The sequence below is a fragment of the Vespula vulgaris genome, chromosome 1 (genome assembly GCF_905475345.1).
Source record: "Vespula vulgaris chromosome 1, iyVesVulg1.1, whole genome shotgun sequence".
NCBI lineage: Eukaryota > Metazoa > Arthropoda > Insecta > Hymenoptera > Vespidae > Vespula > Vespula vulgaris.
In genome coordinates this window covers 13,410,790-13,430,005 of record NC_066586.1, presented here as the reverse complement: position 1 = coordinate 13,430,005, position 19,216 = coordinate 13,410,790, and the positions used below count along the sequence as shown (strand labels likewise).

Genomic DNA, 19,216 nt, shown 5'->3' with positions numbered 1-19,216 from the left:
GAGTATGATACAGATTTTTTAAGTTTAAGTTAGAAGAAGATATGTCTTAATGATATAAAAGCGAAAGGTTTTTATGTATTCATAAAACTTGAAAAACAAAAAAAAAACGATAAACTCAATTTGGACATTTTTGCCACGTCGAAAATAAATAATTCATATAGATGTGACGAAATTTTTAATATTACTTCGAAATGTCCAAGTATTCCAAGTTCGATATCATTTTAAATATAATCGAATATATTTCAGATATTTTTTTATTTGACACTAATATTTTGATAGGCCAATTCGTCGCTTGCCATTTTGTAATAACTTTACAGGGAACAACAATTTGCGTATAAAAGACTTGCGAGTTATCAGAAATCCGTCAATCGTTTCGAAAAAGATAAAAAAAAAAAAAAATAGAGAAAAAAGTGAAAATAGGAAAAAAAAGAAAAAAAAGGAGAAAAAGGAAAGGAACATCGTTGACAGACATCTTCGACATAGAAAAAAAATATGACGGATCGGATTCGACTGAATAGAATTGTGTGAGCGCGTATACGTATTTAAATTATATGATATTCAAATGATGTTAAAATCAATATGATCGAACAATCAGAACGAGGGCTGATTTATTGAAATGTGTAAATCGATCTTAATCGAGAATTCTAGTAGAACGATCGAACGATTTTGTCGATATTTTCAAATTCTTTCTTTTTTTTTTTGTTTTTATTTTTTTAACAAACACGTTACGAGTAAAAATGAAGAGCTTTCGATGGTTTCCTTTCGATTCGAGCGACCGTCTACCATCATAGACTCGTTTCATAATAGTTACACGCGCTATTTTTATGCGAGCCGTACTAGGAATCGATCGATATAATTCAACTCTTCCTTTTTGCACGTAACTAAGTGTCTACGGCAACGACGAAGTACACTCGATGACTGTGACAAAGAGAAAGAAGGAGAGAAAGCATATGTCTGTGTATGTTTGTGTGTGTACAAGAGAGAGAAAGAGAGAGAGAGAGAGAGAGAGAGAGAGAGAGAAAGGAGTGATTCATAACTTTAAAAAACTTCACTCATTCTTTGTTTACAACGAGAACTTTAATAAAATTCGATAAAAATTCAATCCTTCGAGTTTTTGCTTTTTCAAGCATCAAACAGTAATGATAAAAAAGTTTGAGAGAAAAAAGAAATAGAAAAAAAAAAGAGAAAGAGAGAGAGAGAGAGAGAAAAGTTAAAATCAAAATCTCTTTCTGATAATATCTCCAATTCTACTTTTTATTTTCTGTTGTAAAACGCATCGGAAGATTTCAATCGAATTCATAGATTTTTTTATCGACTATTTAGAGGATTCAAAAAGGTCGACTTAAAATTCTATTACCTCAAAATTCTCTCTCTCTCTCTCTCTCTCTCTCTCTCTCTTCGATTTTTCTCTTTTCCACGTTTATTTTCTTCTTACCATTTTTATTATTTTCTATCGAAAATATGTGACATTTCATTGTTTGATCATGATTTCATCTCGTTTGCACCACTTCCGTGAGATTTCTTGGAATTATCTTATTTTGTGGAGCAATAGAAAAACAAAGAAAATAGAAAGAAAAAGGTATAGAGAGAGAGAGAGAGAGAGAGAGAGAGAGAGAGAGAGAGAGAGAGAGAGAGAGAAGATCAATAAGAAAAAGAAACAGAAGTGATATTTTCAAGTGTTGAATAAGTCACGAAAGTTCTCGTGCTTGCTTAGACGAAAGCTTTCTTCGTGTCCTGCAAAAATTTTACAAGAAGAAAAGAGATGATGGAATGTTGAAAGAGAGAGAAAATAGAGAGAAAGAGAGAGCAAGAAAAAGAGAAAAAGAAGAAAATTGCTTGGCCCAGTATTCTGGCCGGTCCAGAAAAGAAGAGTTAGCCGTTAACATGAAAAGTCGCCTCGTTTGAACGATGCGCTTCATGCATCCAAGTAGTGGGGATATTTTGCGCATCATCCCCCTAATATCTGAAGACCACCCTGACCTAGATAGATAGATAGATAGATAGATAGATAGATAGATAGATAGATAGATAGATAGATAGATAGATAGATAGATAGATAGATAGATAGATAGATAGATGGATGAATGGATGGATGGAAATAGATGAAAAGAAGAGAGAATTATAGATACGAAGAATTTCTGAAAATTTCAATTTGATATTGTGTCTTGTAAAAAAAAAAAAAAGAAAAAGAAAAGAGAAGAGAAGAAAAAGATACAAAAGATGATTTGTATGTTCTCATTTTGTTTCCTTTCTTTATGTTTCTAATTCGTAATTATTATTTTCGACGCCATTTAACATGTTGACATCAATTGTAATGATCATTATTATTTTCTATTTGTTACAGGACAAATTGTTAACGAAGTTGGAAGAAAACGAACCGGAGTTGGCCTCTTCGCAGGAAGACGAAGTAAGTATTACTATATTATAGTTCTTTTGAATTATCCCAGAAATATAGTCTTCGTAAATCTTCTCGAAAATAGTCGATGGTTATAAAATCGAATAAAAGATTGAAACTGAAATATGTGGATTATATAAAACGAGCAATTCTCTGTCGTCGACATTCGTGATAGAGAAATCTTGCCAATTGATTGATCCCGGCAAGTTATATCCGGCAAAAATAGAAAAAATAAAAAAAAGAAAAAAAAAGGAAATGAAAGAGATAGTTTTGATAGCTCGAGTGGAAGGAATTCGTGTGATGTGTACAAGAGAGAGATTGTGGTATTGTACAATCGAGAGAAAGAGACAAAGAGACAGAGAGATAGAAAGAGAAAGAGAGAGAGAGAGAGAGAAAGAGAGAAAGAAAGAAAGAGAACCTAGATTCAATTAGCACGTCTAAGGGTTGTCCACAATGAACGATTTGGTGAAGGGCTTCTCTCAATACTCCTATAGCTTTTTCTATTCGAGCTTTCTCTCGAATCTTCCTTAAGGTAACTTCGTTAACTTGCCCCTAGCGCTACGGGAGACGAGACGTAATCAAGCCTAATTCGTAATTTCGCCGAGAAAGAGAATCGATGATTGCTTAGAAAACGAGATTTTCGCTTTTTTTTTTTTACGCGAGAAAAGAAAAAGAAAAAAAGGAAGAAAGAAAGAAAAGTAAAAGTAAAAGAAAGAAACTATTTCTCTCTCTCTCTCTCTCTCTCTCTCTCTCTCTCTCTCTCTCTCTCTCTCTCTCTCTCTTTCTCATTATTTTTTATCGTGAACAATTAAATACGAAGATATTTTTATATCTGATTTTATATGAGATATTTTAATTTATGCAAATATATTTTGAATCGAATTTAACATTTTTCTTTATTTTAAGAGTCCTCGATCTAATACGTTTTATTTACTTATTTATTTATTTATTTGTTTATTTGTTTATTCATTTATCTATTTCTTTTCTTTCTGTTTATAACATATATATATATATATATATCTGTGTCATTGAAATCTTTTTCTCTCTATTTCCTTCGTGAAATCGTTCTCGAAATTGCAATATTTGCAAAATAGGATAGAAAGGGACTGATCGAACACTTTGATATTGTTCGAAAGACGTGCGACAGACCGGAAAAGTTGCAACTTCCGAATGAATTGGTCGTTCAATGGGTTGCAAAACTCGATTAACTATCGACGAACGAGAATGATAGAGGACGAGAGAGAAAGAGAAAAAGAGAGAGCAAGAGAGAGAGAGAGAGAGAGAGAGAGAGATACTCGGAAACCCTTCGACTTTTGACACGAGGATGGTCCCTTTCGACATGGCTATTAATATTCCGATTAAAGCGAAGCCTAATTTGCTTACGTCGATTACGAATTATCAAATGTCGATCGAACGATAGATCGAGTTAGAACCAATGTCGATGTCGTCATCGTCGTCGTCGTTTCGTCCGTCAATTGCACGTGTTACCTTTTGCATTTCCGCTCATGTTTACTATGACATTCGAGAGATATGTTTCGCAAAAGCGATTCAACACTTAAATTGGCCACAATTTATGAATTATTAATAAGCATTATTTTCCACAACGAATAATCTGATAAATTCTATCACCTGAAAATTATACTCAAGGATATTCGACCGCACAAACTGAAAATGATTGATATATATATATATATATATATATATATATATATATATATATATATATATATGCATGTATATGTTTCTTAATATGAAATGTATATTTCATTATTCCATCTAGATAAATATTTTCGTATATGTATTTCGGTATTTCGTATCACATTAAAATTAAAATTTTTTTTTCTATCAAACATACACTGTATTTTCCTGAAAGATTTTTCTACCTGTTTGTATGTATATTGGAGAAGAAAATAAAAGTGCGAATAAATATTATCATTCAGAAATGTCAAAAATTTTAACGAATATTTCGAAATTCCTATATGTATTATTTATACATATATCTTTGTATGTTACATTTTTTCTTTTTTTAACGGAACGAAGAAAAAGAAGAAGCAGAAAGACGAAAAAAAAAAAGTAATTAAAAATAGTATAAATATAGAGTAATTTGATATAATGACGAGGAAAAAACGTAGCGAGCTTGCACAATGGCAGATATTATTGCCGCAAAAATTTATCTACCGAACGAGTAGAAAACAATTTTCTACCTTTATTTTTTCGTAACATTGTGTCGTATAATTTTTTCGTAAAGAAAGACATAAAAATCTGTCGCTTTCAGAGGCCTTTCTGGAGGCATTTTTATTTAGAGGCGTTGATCGTTCAGATATGTGACAAGTTATAAGTTCTCGTACGGCCATTTTGTCGGTGATGAGTGATCGTGAACGAAACAAAAAGAAAGAAAAAAAATCAGTGTGAGAGAAATAGAGAGAAAAAGAGAGAAAGAGACAGAGAAAGAGAGAGTATGCGCACAAAAGAGAGAAAGAGAGAGACAGAGAAAGAGAGAGAACATACAAATGTGTTTCAAGAAGATAACATAAGCCGAGTTGTTAAGCATACGAATAACTACATATAAGAGTAGCATTATTCTACGATGAATTCTTTGAAACAATGTGTAATAAAGAATATCCCTCTCTCTTTAATACCAACACATGTAAAACGTGATATCCTTCATGTCACATTGAAACAACAACCTAACGACCTTCTGTACAACCAAAGTATCTTTTCTATCGTAATCCCAAAAATGAAAACTGCGTGTTACATGTGTTATGACTTCATCTAGCGACTTCTAGTTTTTTCTCTTTTTTCTTTTTTTTTCTTTTTTTTTTTCTATCATCTAGAACTCTTGTTAGACCTACTGCGAGTATATTTTCATGTGATGTCACAAATTTTCGATTATATTTCTTTAAAATCAAATCTAATCCTATCTTCGATTTCTATGTCAAGTGTTATTCGAAAGTTTGATTGGATATCGTATTATAATAATCATTTATATTCACATTAGAATTAATTTTCTAACAAATAATATGGATATCATTGTTGATTTAGAAAATACTGAAATGGAAGCAAATTTTTAGTAAACAAATGAAAGAAAAATAATCGACCTATCGTATATTAAAATTCTGAATACATATAAAGATGTTAATGCGTTATCGATAATTAAATTTCTTTTTTTTTTCTTTTCTTTTGGAAAGGATCACAGAGATAAAACACTTTTGAAAATAATTCATTGTCATCATTTTATGATACAATAGATAATTTACGTTCGATGGTGATTGTTTGAGAAAATATAACAACTTATTAGTATTATCTGACAAATACATTTAAATAATAAAATAAAGAATACTCTTAAAATATACTTTTAATTATATCGAACTCTTCTCACTTTAGATCTGTACACTTTGACTTTACAAATCTGACTGACTCCTATTCGTTCCTAGACAAGGACTATTCTTACACTCACATTCGCTTATTTACATTCGTGTACACACACACACACACGCTTATACATACAAATGTTCGTCATTTACTCATCGTTATATTCAATCTCCTAATTCTCAAATTCTCAGAATTTGTTATTCTTCGTAACATTCTTCTCTAATCCTACTTTGCTTATACCTCTTTGTCGAAACACACTTTGTTTATACTATACATATCGTTTCGTTCAAATTTATTTCTTATATGAACAAATATCGAAATGTATTAAGAATTTTAACAAATTTTTCGAAATATATTTATATTTCTCTTTCTGCCTTTAATCAAATGAATAAAGAGAAGAGAGAAAAATGAAAATTGAAGATAGTATAAGTATAGAACGACCATGAAATTCGCAATACTATCGCAAAAATTTATCTTCGCGAGCAGAAAGAAAAACAATTTTTTATGTGTATTGTTTCGTAACGTTGCGTCATATTTTTCTCTTTTTTTTTTTTTTTTTGAAAAGTGACATTGCGGAGTTGCCAGAATGTTGATCGTTAAGAGATGTAACAAGCGCGAAATATTCGTGCAACCATTTTGGCAGTGATGAATGAACACGGACAAAACAAAAAGAAAGAAAAAAAAAATCAGACGAGAGTGACAAAGGGACAGGAAGAAGAAGAAAGATAGATAGATAGATAGATAGAGAGAGAGAGTGAGAGAGAGAGAGAGAGGGAGAGAGAGAGAGAGAATAAAATATAAGCATATTCCAAGAAGACAACAAAAGCCAAGCAATCGAGCATACAAATAATTACGTAGGAGTAGAATTATTCTGCGATTAAAGTTATGTGTTATTGTATGCGTTATGATTTCATGTCCGTTCCATTATGATTTTTTTCTCTTTTCCTCTATCATTTTATTATATAGAAAAATGTACGACAAGGTGTTAATAAACAATAGAGAGAGAAAGAGAGAGATAAAATATAAAATAATGATCAACACGTCAACGTAATCAAGGTATCAAAAGTATTTATATTGCCAACCAGTTGGAATGATCATACAGTCTTCTGGTAAGCTCCGAAGGAAAGATGAAACTCGCTTTGATAATTCCTATCCTTTTCGTGCTCCTTCAATTTTCGGTAAGTAATTCTTATAAATATTATACGTAAAAAAAAAAGAAAAAAGAAAAGAAAAGAAAATAGGAAAAAAAATAAATAAATAAAAGCCTATAAAGGAAGGAATAAGATCATATTTTTTATTTCTTTTCACGTAGACATGTCAAGATATTGATAATGACAATGAATCTAATGACGACATGCCTGGTCCTCATAGAGTAGGAGGACGTAGACATTGTCATGGTCCTCCTCCTTTTGGTAAGAGACCACCTGGTCCACCACCTGACGAAGATTATGATGACAATAACGACAATCAAAACAGCACGTCGAAGAGATCTGTTAATCGTAGAAATGCACCTGCTATGAACGAAGATGATATGCAAGGTGGCATGCAAGGTGGTATGCAAGGTGGTATGCAAGGTGGTATGCAAGGAGGGATGGAAGGAGGTATGGGAGGAGGTATGGGAGGAGGTATGGGAGGAGGTATGGGAGGAGGTATGGGAGGGCAAGGTGGTGGACAGAATGGTCCACCTAACAGAAACCGCAAACGAGATACAAAAGAGATTCGAGGTTTCTATCGGCTTGAAAACAGTAGAGCCTTCAGGAAGAGAAGAAGTACTATACCGAATACTATTATAGGTATGATTCTATAGATTCTTAGATTCTTGTTTTAAAATAAATTTCAAATGTAATCCTTTCTACTCTTAAATCGTGCGTTACTCGATATTTTCTTTCTTTCTTTTTTTTTTTTTTTTGGATATTACGTTATATTACAATTTTATATCACGTAAAATGTCATGATTTTCATTGGGAATTAATTGCGTAAAAAATAGTATGTATAATTTGTTTCCTTTTTCTGTTTTTAGTAAACAGAAGTAATACGACGGACGTTTATTGACATATGATAGAAAAATAAAGAGTATGGAGGATTAAAATATATGTATCTATTAAGCGATCGAAGGAAATGATTAGAATTTCTTTAGTATCTATAATATTCAAGTGTGTTATTTGAATTGTGAATATATATAAAGATGTTAATGTCTTATCAATAATTATAATTTCTTCTTTCTTTTTCTCTTTTAGAACAACCCCAGCAGTACTAAACAATTGGAGAAGATTAATTGGCGTAACTTTACGACGCAGAATATGAAATAGTTTTAGAATCGTAGAAAATATCGAAAATGTTATTGTGTTAATCGTAAAAAATGATTAGAAAAGATCATAAGAATAAAAAATATTTTACCGTTTAATTGAAACTCCTTCTCATTCTCTCCTCTCCTCGAATTCGTAATCTGATATATCTATGATAAAAAAAGAATTAAAAAAAAAAAAAAGGAAACAAAGAACGAAAGAAAATAAACGAATTAATTTATCTTTTAATTGCAGTGCGTGATATGCGTGAACGCAAGGGCTACGATGCAAACGGCACCATGCGGACATCGTGTGGTTTGCAGGTACAAATTAAGCGATACAAAATGATTATCAATTATATATAAGAATGATTACGTCAAAAAAAAATCGTTGCTTTTTACAGACGTTGCTTTGTAAAAACGATACAGATGGCTGTGTCGCAGCGTCTCTTACCACTGAGATGTGTCATATGCAGAGCGAAAATTCTCCGATTAAAACAGACTCTTATTCCACGAGATGTAAGTAAAATTTATAATAATGTATACATTTATATTTAATACGTATTGATATATATATATTATTATATTATAATATATTTAATATATGTTAATATATATGTAATTAATATGTATATATACATATAATAATTATTATATACGTATAATACATATATATGTGTATAATATTATATTATATTAATGTTATATTAATATATACATAGAATCTAAAATAAAGAAATTATTCTATATCTGTAAAAAAAAAAAAACAATCATATCAACGATTACAACGATACTACGATAATTTAAAAGAAAAAAAAAAAAATCAAAAGTAATTGAACACCTCAATCCTTTAAATGAATAGTTTGAAAGTCAACATTAACTTATGATCATTCTTCTCTCGTAATCCCATTCTTTGTTAGAGAACAATCAAAACGTTGGAAAGAGAACAATTAAACTCTGATGTCCACATTCAATCGATTTCTTCCTTTGTATTACCTTTCATCGCGTCTACCTTTGAAATTGCAGTTTGAAACCATGACGTACAAATAGTTAGATATAGATACTTGTATACACAAACGACGCAATATTCACGCTCGTCAAACCGTTCGCGGGAGCGTAAAATCGCGTGTAATTGGAGCGGATTCAGCTAGCTCCCACGACCTTTTGACCAATTTCTAAAGGGCCCAAAGTATGCACAAGATATATACTATCGTCTCATCGAAAGCATCTTTTTAATTTTTCGCATTAACATCCCCTCTTTCAGTAACATTTACACGTACATATGCACGTATATAGGTTGAGTCAAAAAGAATGTTTAATCGTAAATAGACGTCTCCGAAAAGAATTTAACAGAATTAAAAAATTATTTTCTTATCAAATAGTCCGATAATACGATCTTTTAAAAATGATTCGTTCGATATCTGTGTATAACAAATACAAATTAAAATATTTTATATATATATATATAAATAAAATATATATATTTTTTTATATACCCTATAATACAAACGTTCTATGTTATAGAAGATAGTTTCTAAATTCTAACATTGCACTGCGTAGAGCTGATACGGTTTCATTAAAATTTATTTCAGTAGTCGGATCTTTTTTTCCGGATAAATATATACTTAACGAGAGAGAGAGAGAGAGAGAGAGAGAGAGAAACATTCCTGTGGAATTTCGGATGGTTCCGGGTCACGCACAGTTTGCTTACGTGGGCGTCCATTCCACCCGTCGGAAAACATACTTTGCCCCTTAAGTGAAATTCCAAGCGTCGTCGAGCCTACGAGAACAGTACTCATGTCCTCGTAAATCTGAATAATAATTAAACGATGCGTAAAGATGTATCCAAAGGGAGATAAAAAATAAAAAGAGAAATAACGTTATAGTATCTCTCGAATATTATCAAATCATATAATTATTAAAAGATTATTAAATTATTCATAAGAATATGTTGACTTTCTAAATAGAAATTTAACTCGTATAATAAATATAGAAATTTCTTTGATCTATCTAGATTATCCTCTCTCTTTTTCTCTTTGTCTCTCTTTCTCATTTATCAAGCTTTAATTAAACATTGTTACAGTATTCGATGTCCGGGAAATCATGGGTCTTGCCTCAAAGTGCATCAGAGTACAATATGGGTATAGGAGTAAGCGTTGGAGTATCTGGACCAGGAGGTAGATGGGGTACAGGAAGTGTACCAGCTTCTGCTTCTCTTTATTCTATGGCCAGCGGTTCGTCATCCATTTCCGGTTTGTATAAAACATCTTAATTATATGCATACACAGGGTCTACCGTTTATCTTGAAAATATCGAACTTGTTAAGAAAGAAATTTTGTTTACTTAATACGATACTTGATTCGATAATTTGAGAAATAAAATAAAGGTCTGATAGTCGTTCATACTTCGTAGATATTCACAAATTTATAATGTTATTTAGAAAATTTGAATTCGTCTTAACAGATCTAATCAAACTATGAAAAAAGGAAAGACATAAAGAAATGAATTTGCTTTTGAAATTTGTCCTACCGATCGACTTGCAAAAAAGAAAATTGGCACCGTACGACGTGCCAGTACCAAGCCAAAGAATTTCATACAAAATGTTTTTAGTAGGTTTAATCTGTGATTTAATCAATGATTTGAAATATTTATAGTTCAAAACGTAGTTCTTTATTACCCAATAATATTGACTGATTGATATTCCTATAAAATAACGAAATCTTATTTCATAGTTTTATTATCTCACGCAAAAGTATAAATTACCTTGTAACATTGTAAATATGCGGATAACACGAATAGAATACACGAGTAAAATATAACTATGTATTTTTCATTTACCTGAATATCTTACCGATTACCCAACCATATCGGATAGTAAGAGCTTTAATAGTTATATATAAAGGGTGTTCCGTTTATTTCGAAAAATTAATATATCTTGAGTTGTACATATATATATACAATTTATATATATATGTAAAATATATATATATATATATAATTATATATATAATTATCGTAATGAATATACATATATTATATATATATGTACACACACACAATTATATATATTATATATAATATACACGTATATACTATAATTTTAATTATCGACTTTTTGTCGTATATTTCGATATCTAATTTCGAAATAATTTCATTCTAATCGATCATTTTTCGTTTCCTTCTTTCACAGGAGTGTCTTCCGTGTCTTCGGCAACGTCGTCGTCTGTTAGTAGTACCGGAAGTACAGGTTCCACCCTTGGCAAACCAACGAGAGTGAGACAACCAACCGGTGCGACCCTAAGACGTTCCCAAACTCAGTCGATGAAGCTGCGTATTCAAGTCAGTTCGAGTATTGTCGATAAATCGTTATTTTTAATTTATTATTGATTAATATCACATTGATTTTTCGATCGACAGGAATACCAGGATCCAATTCAGCAAGTAGCTGAGGAAGAAGACATTATGAGAGAAAATCGTAGATTACCACCTATCAAAGAGTTTCAAAGAGATTATCGTGCTGGAAAGGCCTCTACTAGAATACGGTAAATACCATAACGATTAATCTAAATGCTTATTTCTTTGATAACAAATTGCGTGCAAACATATAATATATACATATTTAATCAGATTTATAAATCAATTGAAAGTAAAATCGGAATATCCGATAATGGCGATAATGAGTCAGATATTAACGTATATAGGTATTAAGTAATTAACTTGGAAATTTTTTATTTTCTTTTTTACATTGCAATGATACTAACATACGTGTCGTAAAATCTAATTAATTAAAAGTGCACGACAAAAGTATCTTTTAAAAATAAAAACGAAAGAAAACAAATAGAAAAGAAAGGGAAAATCCACACAGACAAAAAATTGTAGATGTGCTCAGAAGATTGTGACGCAATTGGAGACAACACCGAGTACAAGAGGGACGTCGAACGTCGCGACTTCCGGTTCATCGTCGACGTCGTCATCGTCCTCGTCTTCGTCATCGTCGTCGTCGTCGTCGTCATCGAATGGATCGTCGAATGGACGTTCGACGTCGAAAAGGCCGCCAGCACAACCGAAAATGTCGGTGGTTCAAGAGATTCAAAAATTGAAGAAAGAAAAGGAACGAGAAAAGGAGAGAGAAAAGGCGGAAAAAGCGCGACAGAAGGAGGAAGAGAAGGCTGAGAAAAATAGACAAAAGGAGGCCAAAAAATTGGCTAAGGAAGAAAAAAAAAGAGCGAAGAAGGAAGCAAAAGCGAGACGAAAGGAAGCTGAGGAAGCTCTTTTAAGGGACGATAAGTAAAGTTTTCTATCGATTTTCTACTTGATCAAAGGAAGATCAAAAGAGATCGAGATAACGATAGACGGACTTGGACTGGTGGCCATTGCCCACGCGAAGAAAGGACTTTTTAAGGAATTGGAGTATTGTACCTGATGAGTCACAGATCGATCCTTTTTTATATCTAACTGTACGAAAAGAGATAAATAAAAAGAGAAAGAGAAATAATCTGATAATTAATTAAATACCTAGAATTGTTAAAAATTAATAATTATCGTTAAAGACGTTCGAAAAGAACGGACAACTGTAGTTCCGAGATATCAAAGAAAAAAGAAAAAAAGCGAGAGAGAGAGAGAGAGAGAAATAAAAGGATACTTCGAGGATTCTGTGACTCAGCTCGAACAGTTCAAGAACGGATGTTATATGTGTCGGAAGGAAGGGTGTCCCTGTTAATGTATTGAAGAAGTTACTATGTAAGAGAAAAAAATTAAAAACAACAAAAAGAAAAAAAAAGAAAAAGAATCTAGAAGCGGCCAAAAACTTAGTAAACCGTCATATCGAGTTAATCGCGGACTAATTATCGTTATAAAAATTCGAACTTAGGTCGTATATATATATATATATATATATGTACGTATGTATGTATATATGTATGTATGTATATATTATTGATAACACAAGTAATTTTTTCTTTTTCTTTTTTAACTCTTTCCGTAATTACTTCCATATTTATCACGAAACGTTTCGATCTATCCTCTTAATCATCGTCAATCATTAAAAAAAAAAAAAAAAAAGAAAAAGAGCACGAGATATTCATTATTTCTTTAATAGATTAAAACCGATTATAATTATCTTTTTTATTCTTTCGATCATCGTTTTGACGTCTCTCCGTAATCATGTAAATATGTTCCATGAAGGAAAAAAAAAAAAAGAAAAAGAAAAGAAAACTAAATGACGATAAAACGTATGTACGTCGTGTGCAACGGATAGCCTAAGAAATTTTATTATTATTATTATTATTATTATTATTATTATTATTATTATTATTATTATTATTATTATTATTTATTATTGTTATTATTATTAATAATTATTATTATTATCATATAAAATAATGCAACAAAAGGGTATACGTAAGTATATATATAGTATACATGAAAGATATAAATATTCGTGAAAGGTTCGAGAATTTATAATTCAAATTCGATCGAGTTGATCTATCCCACAATTTTTTTTCTTTCTTTGTCTCTCTCTTTCTTTCTCTCTCTCTCTCTCTCTCTCTCTCTCTGTCTCTCTCTCTCTCTCTCTCTCTTTCTATTTCTCTTTCTCTCTTTCTCTCTTTTTCTTTCACAAATAATAATCATAAAAGAAAATAAATGTTATTCTAATAATTGAAAAAAGAGAAAGGGATACATAAATAAAGAAACAGAGAGAGAGAGAGAGAGAGAGAGAGAGAGAGAGAGAGAGAGAGAGAGAGAGAGAGAAATGAAATACTATTTTAAAAATTATGAATCCCTGCTTTCATCATCAGTATACGATTTTATTCTAAAAAAATCTATAAGGTTCTATGATTATTATAATTATTATAAATGCTATTAATAATATAATGATAATAATGATGATAATTGTGATTATGATAATGATGTTGATTATTATTATTATTATTATTTTTCCTTTTTATTTTTATTATTATTGTTGTTGTTATTATTATTATTATTGTTGTTATTATTATTATTATTATTATTATTATTATTATTATTATTATCATTATTATTAGCGATTATATTAACAAAGTAGGACTCCCAATTAAAATCCTCTTTGTACTCTCTACTTTCTTATATACACATACGTCCCGAGCATCTCTAAAAATCCTTTTCAACAAGCGAAAATCAAAAGCAATTTTTTTACGAGATCTGCAAAGGACAATGATACACAAAAATGCAATCGCAATATCAAAAAGAAAAGTTAAACGATAGTAGAGGAATAACAAAATGAGTCTCGATTTACAATCTATAAAGATATAAATGTATGTGTATGTATTCGATTTGATTACATATTTTCCATGTATATAGGGTGTCAAATTTTAATCGTTTCACAAGAAAATTATCGAGATTATTTAAATATTAATAACGAAAGATCATCGTCATGAACGTTTCAAATTGTGTATTTCTGTTTGTGTGCGTGTATGTATGTGCGTGCGTGTGATGTACTTTTTCTTTTGTGTAATTTCATTAGTATGGTTTTCTTTTTTATTTTTTGTGAGTTCATTAAAATGTGACACCTTATAGATATAGGATACGTATGTACATACATATATATATATATACACACACACACACACACATATATATGTGATATATATGTTTCTTTGTCGATTTAACGTTACTTTTATCATCGTTCCTTGTCCTCCGTAAAAACCCGACCTAATTTACGCACTGCCGATAATAATTTGTCTTTGTTAATGAAACAAAAACAAAAAAGAAAGAGAGAGAGAGAGAGAAAGAGAGAAAATAAAAAAGAAGAAAATGATTAGCTTCGTTCTCGTGGATGAGAAAGTCTCCAAGCGTGAATCCCAATGATTCTTTTCTTCGATCGTATCGTCTAACATCTAAATGCTATCGTTATAAAAACGATATTATTGTAACAAATGATAAGATGGTATAAAAAAGAAGAAAAAAAAAAAAAAAAGAGAGAACGTCAAGCTCGTTGGACGATTAAACGACGACACGTTTTACTTTTCCACCACGATGTTCGTTATCATGTGCTCATTGATTCTTAGATATAGTATTATTAAACGAAGATCCAGCAAACGGTGTCGTTGATAAAGTAAACGAGATAAATAAAATAATGATAAAGAATGAAAAAAAGAAAGAAGTAAAGAGAAGAACGAAATTTGTCGAACGTGGCAGGAAACGTTTGTTGAGAGGCACATATCAGTAGTAATTATTAGGGGGAAAAAAAATAAAAATAAAAATAAAAAAATAAAAGGAAAGAAAAAAGTTCAAAAATAAAAAAAAAGGGAAGAAAAAAAGTAAAATAAATAAAATCTACGTATGTACGTACGTAAGTACTTACGTACGTATGTGTCTACGTATGTAGGTATATACGTATATATATATGTATATATGTATACGTACATTCCAATTGGCATTTTGCCATCATTGATTATTAGCTATAACGTAGAGACCGTCAATTATTATCGCAGTAATGATAATTAATTAATCAATGGGTTTCCAAAGTGGTCTAACGAGCTCGATAACCAAATAATATCGATTAAATTTTTAATTACGATTCGATCGAACGAAATTATTCTTAAAGGAAACAAATTTTTCTTTTCGAAATGAAACGAAGACATTGACACTACGCACAAAAATATCCAATGAAAATTGATTGTTCTCTTGCGAGAGGATAGGAATGAGACTTTCTCGATCCACTTAGAACAAGATAAGGAATGAAACGATGATCGCTATGTAAAATGTAAAGAGATACATATATAAACAGAAATGTTCTCTGCTATCGTAAAGTCAATTTTATCGAGTACGAATGTGTATGTGGTACGTACTGTAAGGGATACGCAATCGCATTTGGAATCAGTACGTTACATGATAAAACGAAAATTCTAACTGAGCATTCTAATATAAGTAGTTTGATAATTATCATTTTTCTTTTTCTAATACGTAAGTATGTAGATATCTGTAAAAAAGAAAAAAAGGAAGAAAAAAGATATGAAACGTAATTGCAATTGAAATTTTAATTAACGATACATGCTCCTATTTTATAATAATTTTTATCGCACGGTTAAAAAGCATGTCGTTAAAAAAAAAAAGAAAAAGAAAAAGAAAAAGAAAGAGAGATAAAAAAGAAAAGAAGAGAAAGACAAAATCGCGAAGAAATTTCAATCTGAAAATTTTTATCGTACTGATTCCTTAGCGAGCATTCGCGTCATTTCAAATATTCGCGGCAACGTGTGTTTTCGATGGCCTCCGCCAGGTGGCGGCGACCTTCGTGGCGGGAGAATCGATAGGGGTTCGATTCTACGTCACACTAGTCGGAAATATCTACTACATCTGTAGGATCGTGTCGACGAATGGAACGTAGAGAATATAAAATAATATTGTGTTTTATAGAGATAGGATAAAAAGAAAAATAATGTAAAAGAGAGAGAGAGAGAGAGAGTGAGAGAGAACGAGAAGATGTATATTCTGTGTATAGATTCATGCAAAATATCCTAAGCGTGAAAAGAACAAATGGAATGATTAAATACGAAAGATTATATATATATAGAAAGAAAAGAACGACTGTTGGCAATAATATAAATTTATGTATGTACACGATCTAAGCAAAAGAAAAGAAAGTAATGATTAAAAAAGAAAGAAAAAGAAAAAAAAAGGAAAGGAAAAAGAAAGAGAAAGAAATAGAGTGAGACGATCATTTCGTACATAGATTTCGCGTGTAATATCACATCTTTCTAAAGGACATCTCAATAAAACGAGTTCGTTGTAATTTAATCGTATAATAAGAGAGATTTGTAGACAGTTTATATTAATATTACTAGTCCCGCTCGACCGTAAAGCGAAAAAGAATACGTATATAGTGATTTTTTTGTTAAAAAAAAAAAAACACGGATATACACACACACACATACGCGCGCACACACACACACACATACAAAAGAAGAAGAGGAAGAAGAAAAAAAGAAGAAGAAGAAACTAATAAATAAATAAATAAATAAATAAATAACGTAATACACACTCGCGTAACGACTTTCAACAAAATTATAGGAAGCTTCGCAAGTCGATCTCAACATTTAGATACGATATTAAATCATTTATTACTCTCATATAGGAAGACAAAGAGAAAGAATTTTAAAGCGAATCAACAAAATTCTAAAATGAAATGTACTTGTTCGTTTGGTGAATTTCAAAAAAAAAAAAAAAGAGAAAAGTTAATCCGAATTTCGATCGATCGACTCTCGAAGCACCGACGAGTTTATTTTTTTATAGAATCTGACATAATAGATACGTATACGTGTACATATATGTATATTGTATATGTACAAGTATATGTAAAATGTATATGATGCGTTAAAGTAACGACGGGTTAGTTGCCTTCTGTTGTAGAAAGTAGAAAGAATGAGAGAGAAAGAGAAACAGAGAGAGAGAGAGAGAGAGAAGAGAAATAGAGACAGTGCATACATGCTATTTTCTACTGACGATTCGAAATACTATTAGAAACATGAGTCTCGTAAAAATTTATGCCTCGTTTTTCTACGTGAAGAAGAAAAAGAAGAAGAAGAAGAGACGAAAAAGAAAAAGAAGAAGAAAAATAAAATAAAATAAAATAAAATAAAATAAAATAAGGAAAAGTTCACAAAGAAAAGGAAAGACGCAGGAAAAGAAATGAAAATTAAAAGGAAGCGCGTCGTAAGCAAATCAAAAGTAATTTCAAAAAGAAAGGAAAGAGGAGCAAAAAAAGAAAACGGAAAAATAAAACAAGAAAAACATTTCTAACAAATTTCCAATTCTTAGCGTTATCGAAGTTGAAATAGGAACGATGTGACGTTAGTTAGAGAGAAAGAAAAAGAAATACGTATATTATAATATATAAATCGTACACAAGAGGTCCGACGTTCTCGATGCTTCTTCTCGATCGACGGTTGATCCGAAAAAAAGAATAAAATAATTAAAAAAATAAAAAAAGGAACGTCGTTACGTTCGAAGCGCGACATAATACTAATAATAATAATAATTATAATTATAATAATAATAATAAGAGGAAGAATAATAATAATAATAATAATAATAATAATAATAATAATAATAATAATAATAATTAATAACGTTATTAATAAAATAATGATTAGTCATAACGATGATAATGATGATGACGATAATGATTATGATAATGATGACGATAACGATGATACCAATATAAATAAACTATGAGAAAGAAAGATAAAAGAAAAAGAGAAGGAGAGAGATAGAGAGAGAAAAAGAGAGAAAGAAAGAAAGAAAGAGACACAACATTTATATATCGTAGTCTTATAAGCGCTAAAAAAAAAGGTTAGAAAACGAGTAGCATTTTTGGTTTTTCTACTACGCGCTTCATAGAAATATCTTAGAGGCGAGATCCTTCTTTTTCAAAATGTAGGATAAGCAACCGTACGTTTTGGTCTTCGAGGACTCGCGCTCGATAAAAAGGACGAAGAGCTTGGACGGTTGATTTTATCGAGTCTATTTTTAGTAGTTTTGTTTAACGACTAATGGAACAAGAAAGCGAAGATGATGAAGAAAAGAAGCCGCGCGATAGAGGTTATATATACATATATCTATAAATATATACATATATTTATATATGTGTGTGTATATATATATATATCGACTATCACACAACGTGTTAAGCGACGTGTTACGATCTTGTATGTATGAATAATGGAGTATCGAAGAGAAAAATCAAATAAAACGTTATACGAAGCATATTTGTTCAATCTCCTCTTTCGTTTTACAAATTACGTATCATTCGAGCATTATTTTTTACCATTCATCGATAAAACCGAGATCTGCATTACCGATTTAAAATTACCTCTCGTAGGTAAAGTAAAAAACGTAATAATCTTTGTCGGTAATGACATGAATATCGAGATACTGCAACGAATTATCTCATCTGGAAAAGATTTCTACATATTCATTTGTCGAAGATATACACTTACATAACGGTGCTAATTTTAAATCGTTTTATCTAAAATACATAAAGACTTTTGATATATTTCATTAAAAAGGGTAAGATTTCTTTTGTATTATTTTTCGTTTCAAACCGAACGAAAAAGAGAATAATAAAAGATCTTACCGACCTAAATTCCCTTCTACTTTTTTGTTTTCTCTTCTAATAAAATTTTATC

General features: G+C 30.7%; 2 protein-coding genes across 3 annotated transcripts in view; both read left to right on the top strand.

Moving 5' to 3' along the window:
• The window catches only part of LOC127064233 (chromatin assembly factor 1 subunit A-B), a 113,990-nt gene extending 95,194 nt beyond the window's left edge, over positions 1–18,796 (top strand). For both annotated transcript variants that reach the window (XM_050995012.1, XM_050995002.1), the window contains exons 3-9: positions 2,345–2,407; positions 8,308–8,375; positions 8,456–8,570; positions 10,135–10,303; positions 11,242–11,390; positions 11,469–11,593; positions 11,931–18,796. In XM_050995012.1, the coding sequence (XP_050850969.1) occupies positions 2,345–2,407; positions 8,308–8,375; positions 8,456–8,570; positions 10,135–10,303; positions 11,242–11,390; positions 11,469–11,593; positions 11,931–12,342 (1,101 nt within the window). In that variant the 3' untranslated portion in view covers positions 12,343–18,796. The remainder of the gene's footprint in view (positions 1–2,344; positions 2,408–8,307; positions 8,376–8,455; positions 8,571–10,134; positions 10,304–11,241; positions 11,391–11,468; positions 11,594–11,930) is intronic.
• On the top strand, positions 6,778–8,171 carry LOC127064370 (translation initiation factor IF-2-like). The gene is made up of 3 exons (XM_050995321.1): positions 6,778–6,945; positions 7,080–7,560; positions 8,005–8,171. The coding sequence occupies exons 1-3, from the start codon at positions 6,895–6,897 to the stop codon at positions 8,022–8,024; spliced, it is 552 nt and encodes a 183-aa protein (XP_050851278.1). The 5' UTR covers positions 6,778–6,894; the 3' UTR covers positions 8,025–8,171.
• Positions 18,797–19,216: the final 420 nt, after the last annotated feature.

Coding starts and splice junctions, on each gene's coding strand:
- LOC127064370 (XM_050995321.1), top strand. CDS start 6,895: ATGAAACTCGCTTTGATAATTCCTATCCTTTTCGTGCTCCTTCAATTT. Junction 6,946..7,079: donor TCGTGCTCCTTCAATTTTCG/GTAAGTAATTCT, acceptor CTTTTCACGTAG/ACATGTCAAGATATTGATAA. Junction 7,561..8,004: donor TATACCGAATACTATTATAG/GTATGATTCTAT, acceptor TTTCTCTTTTAG/AACAACCCCAGCAGTACTAA.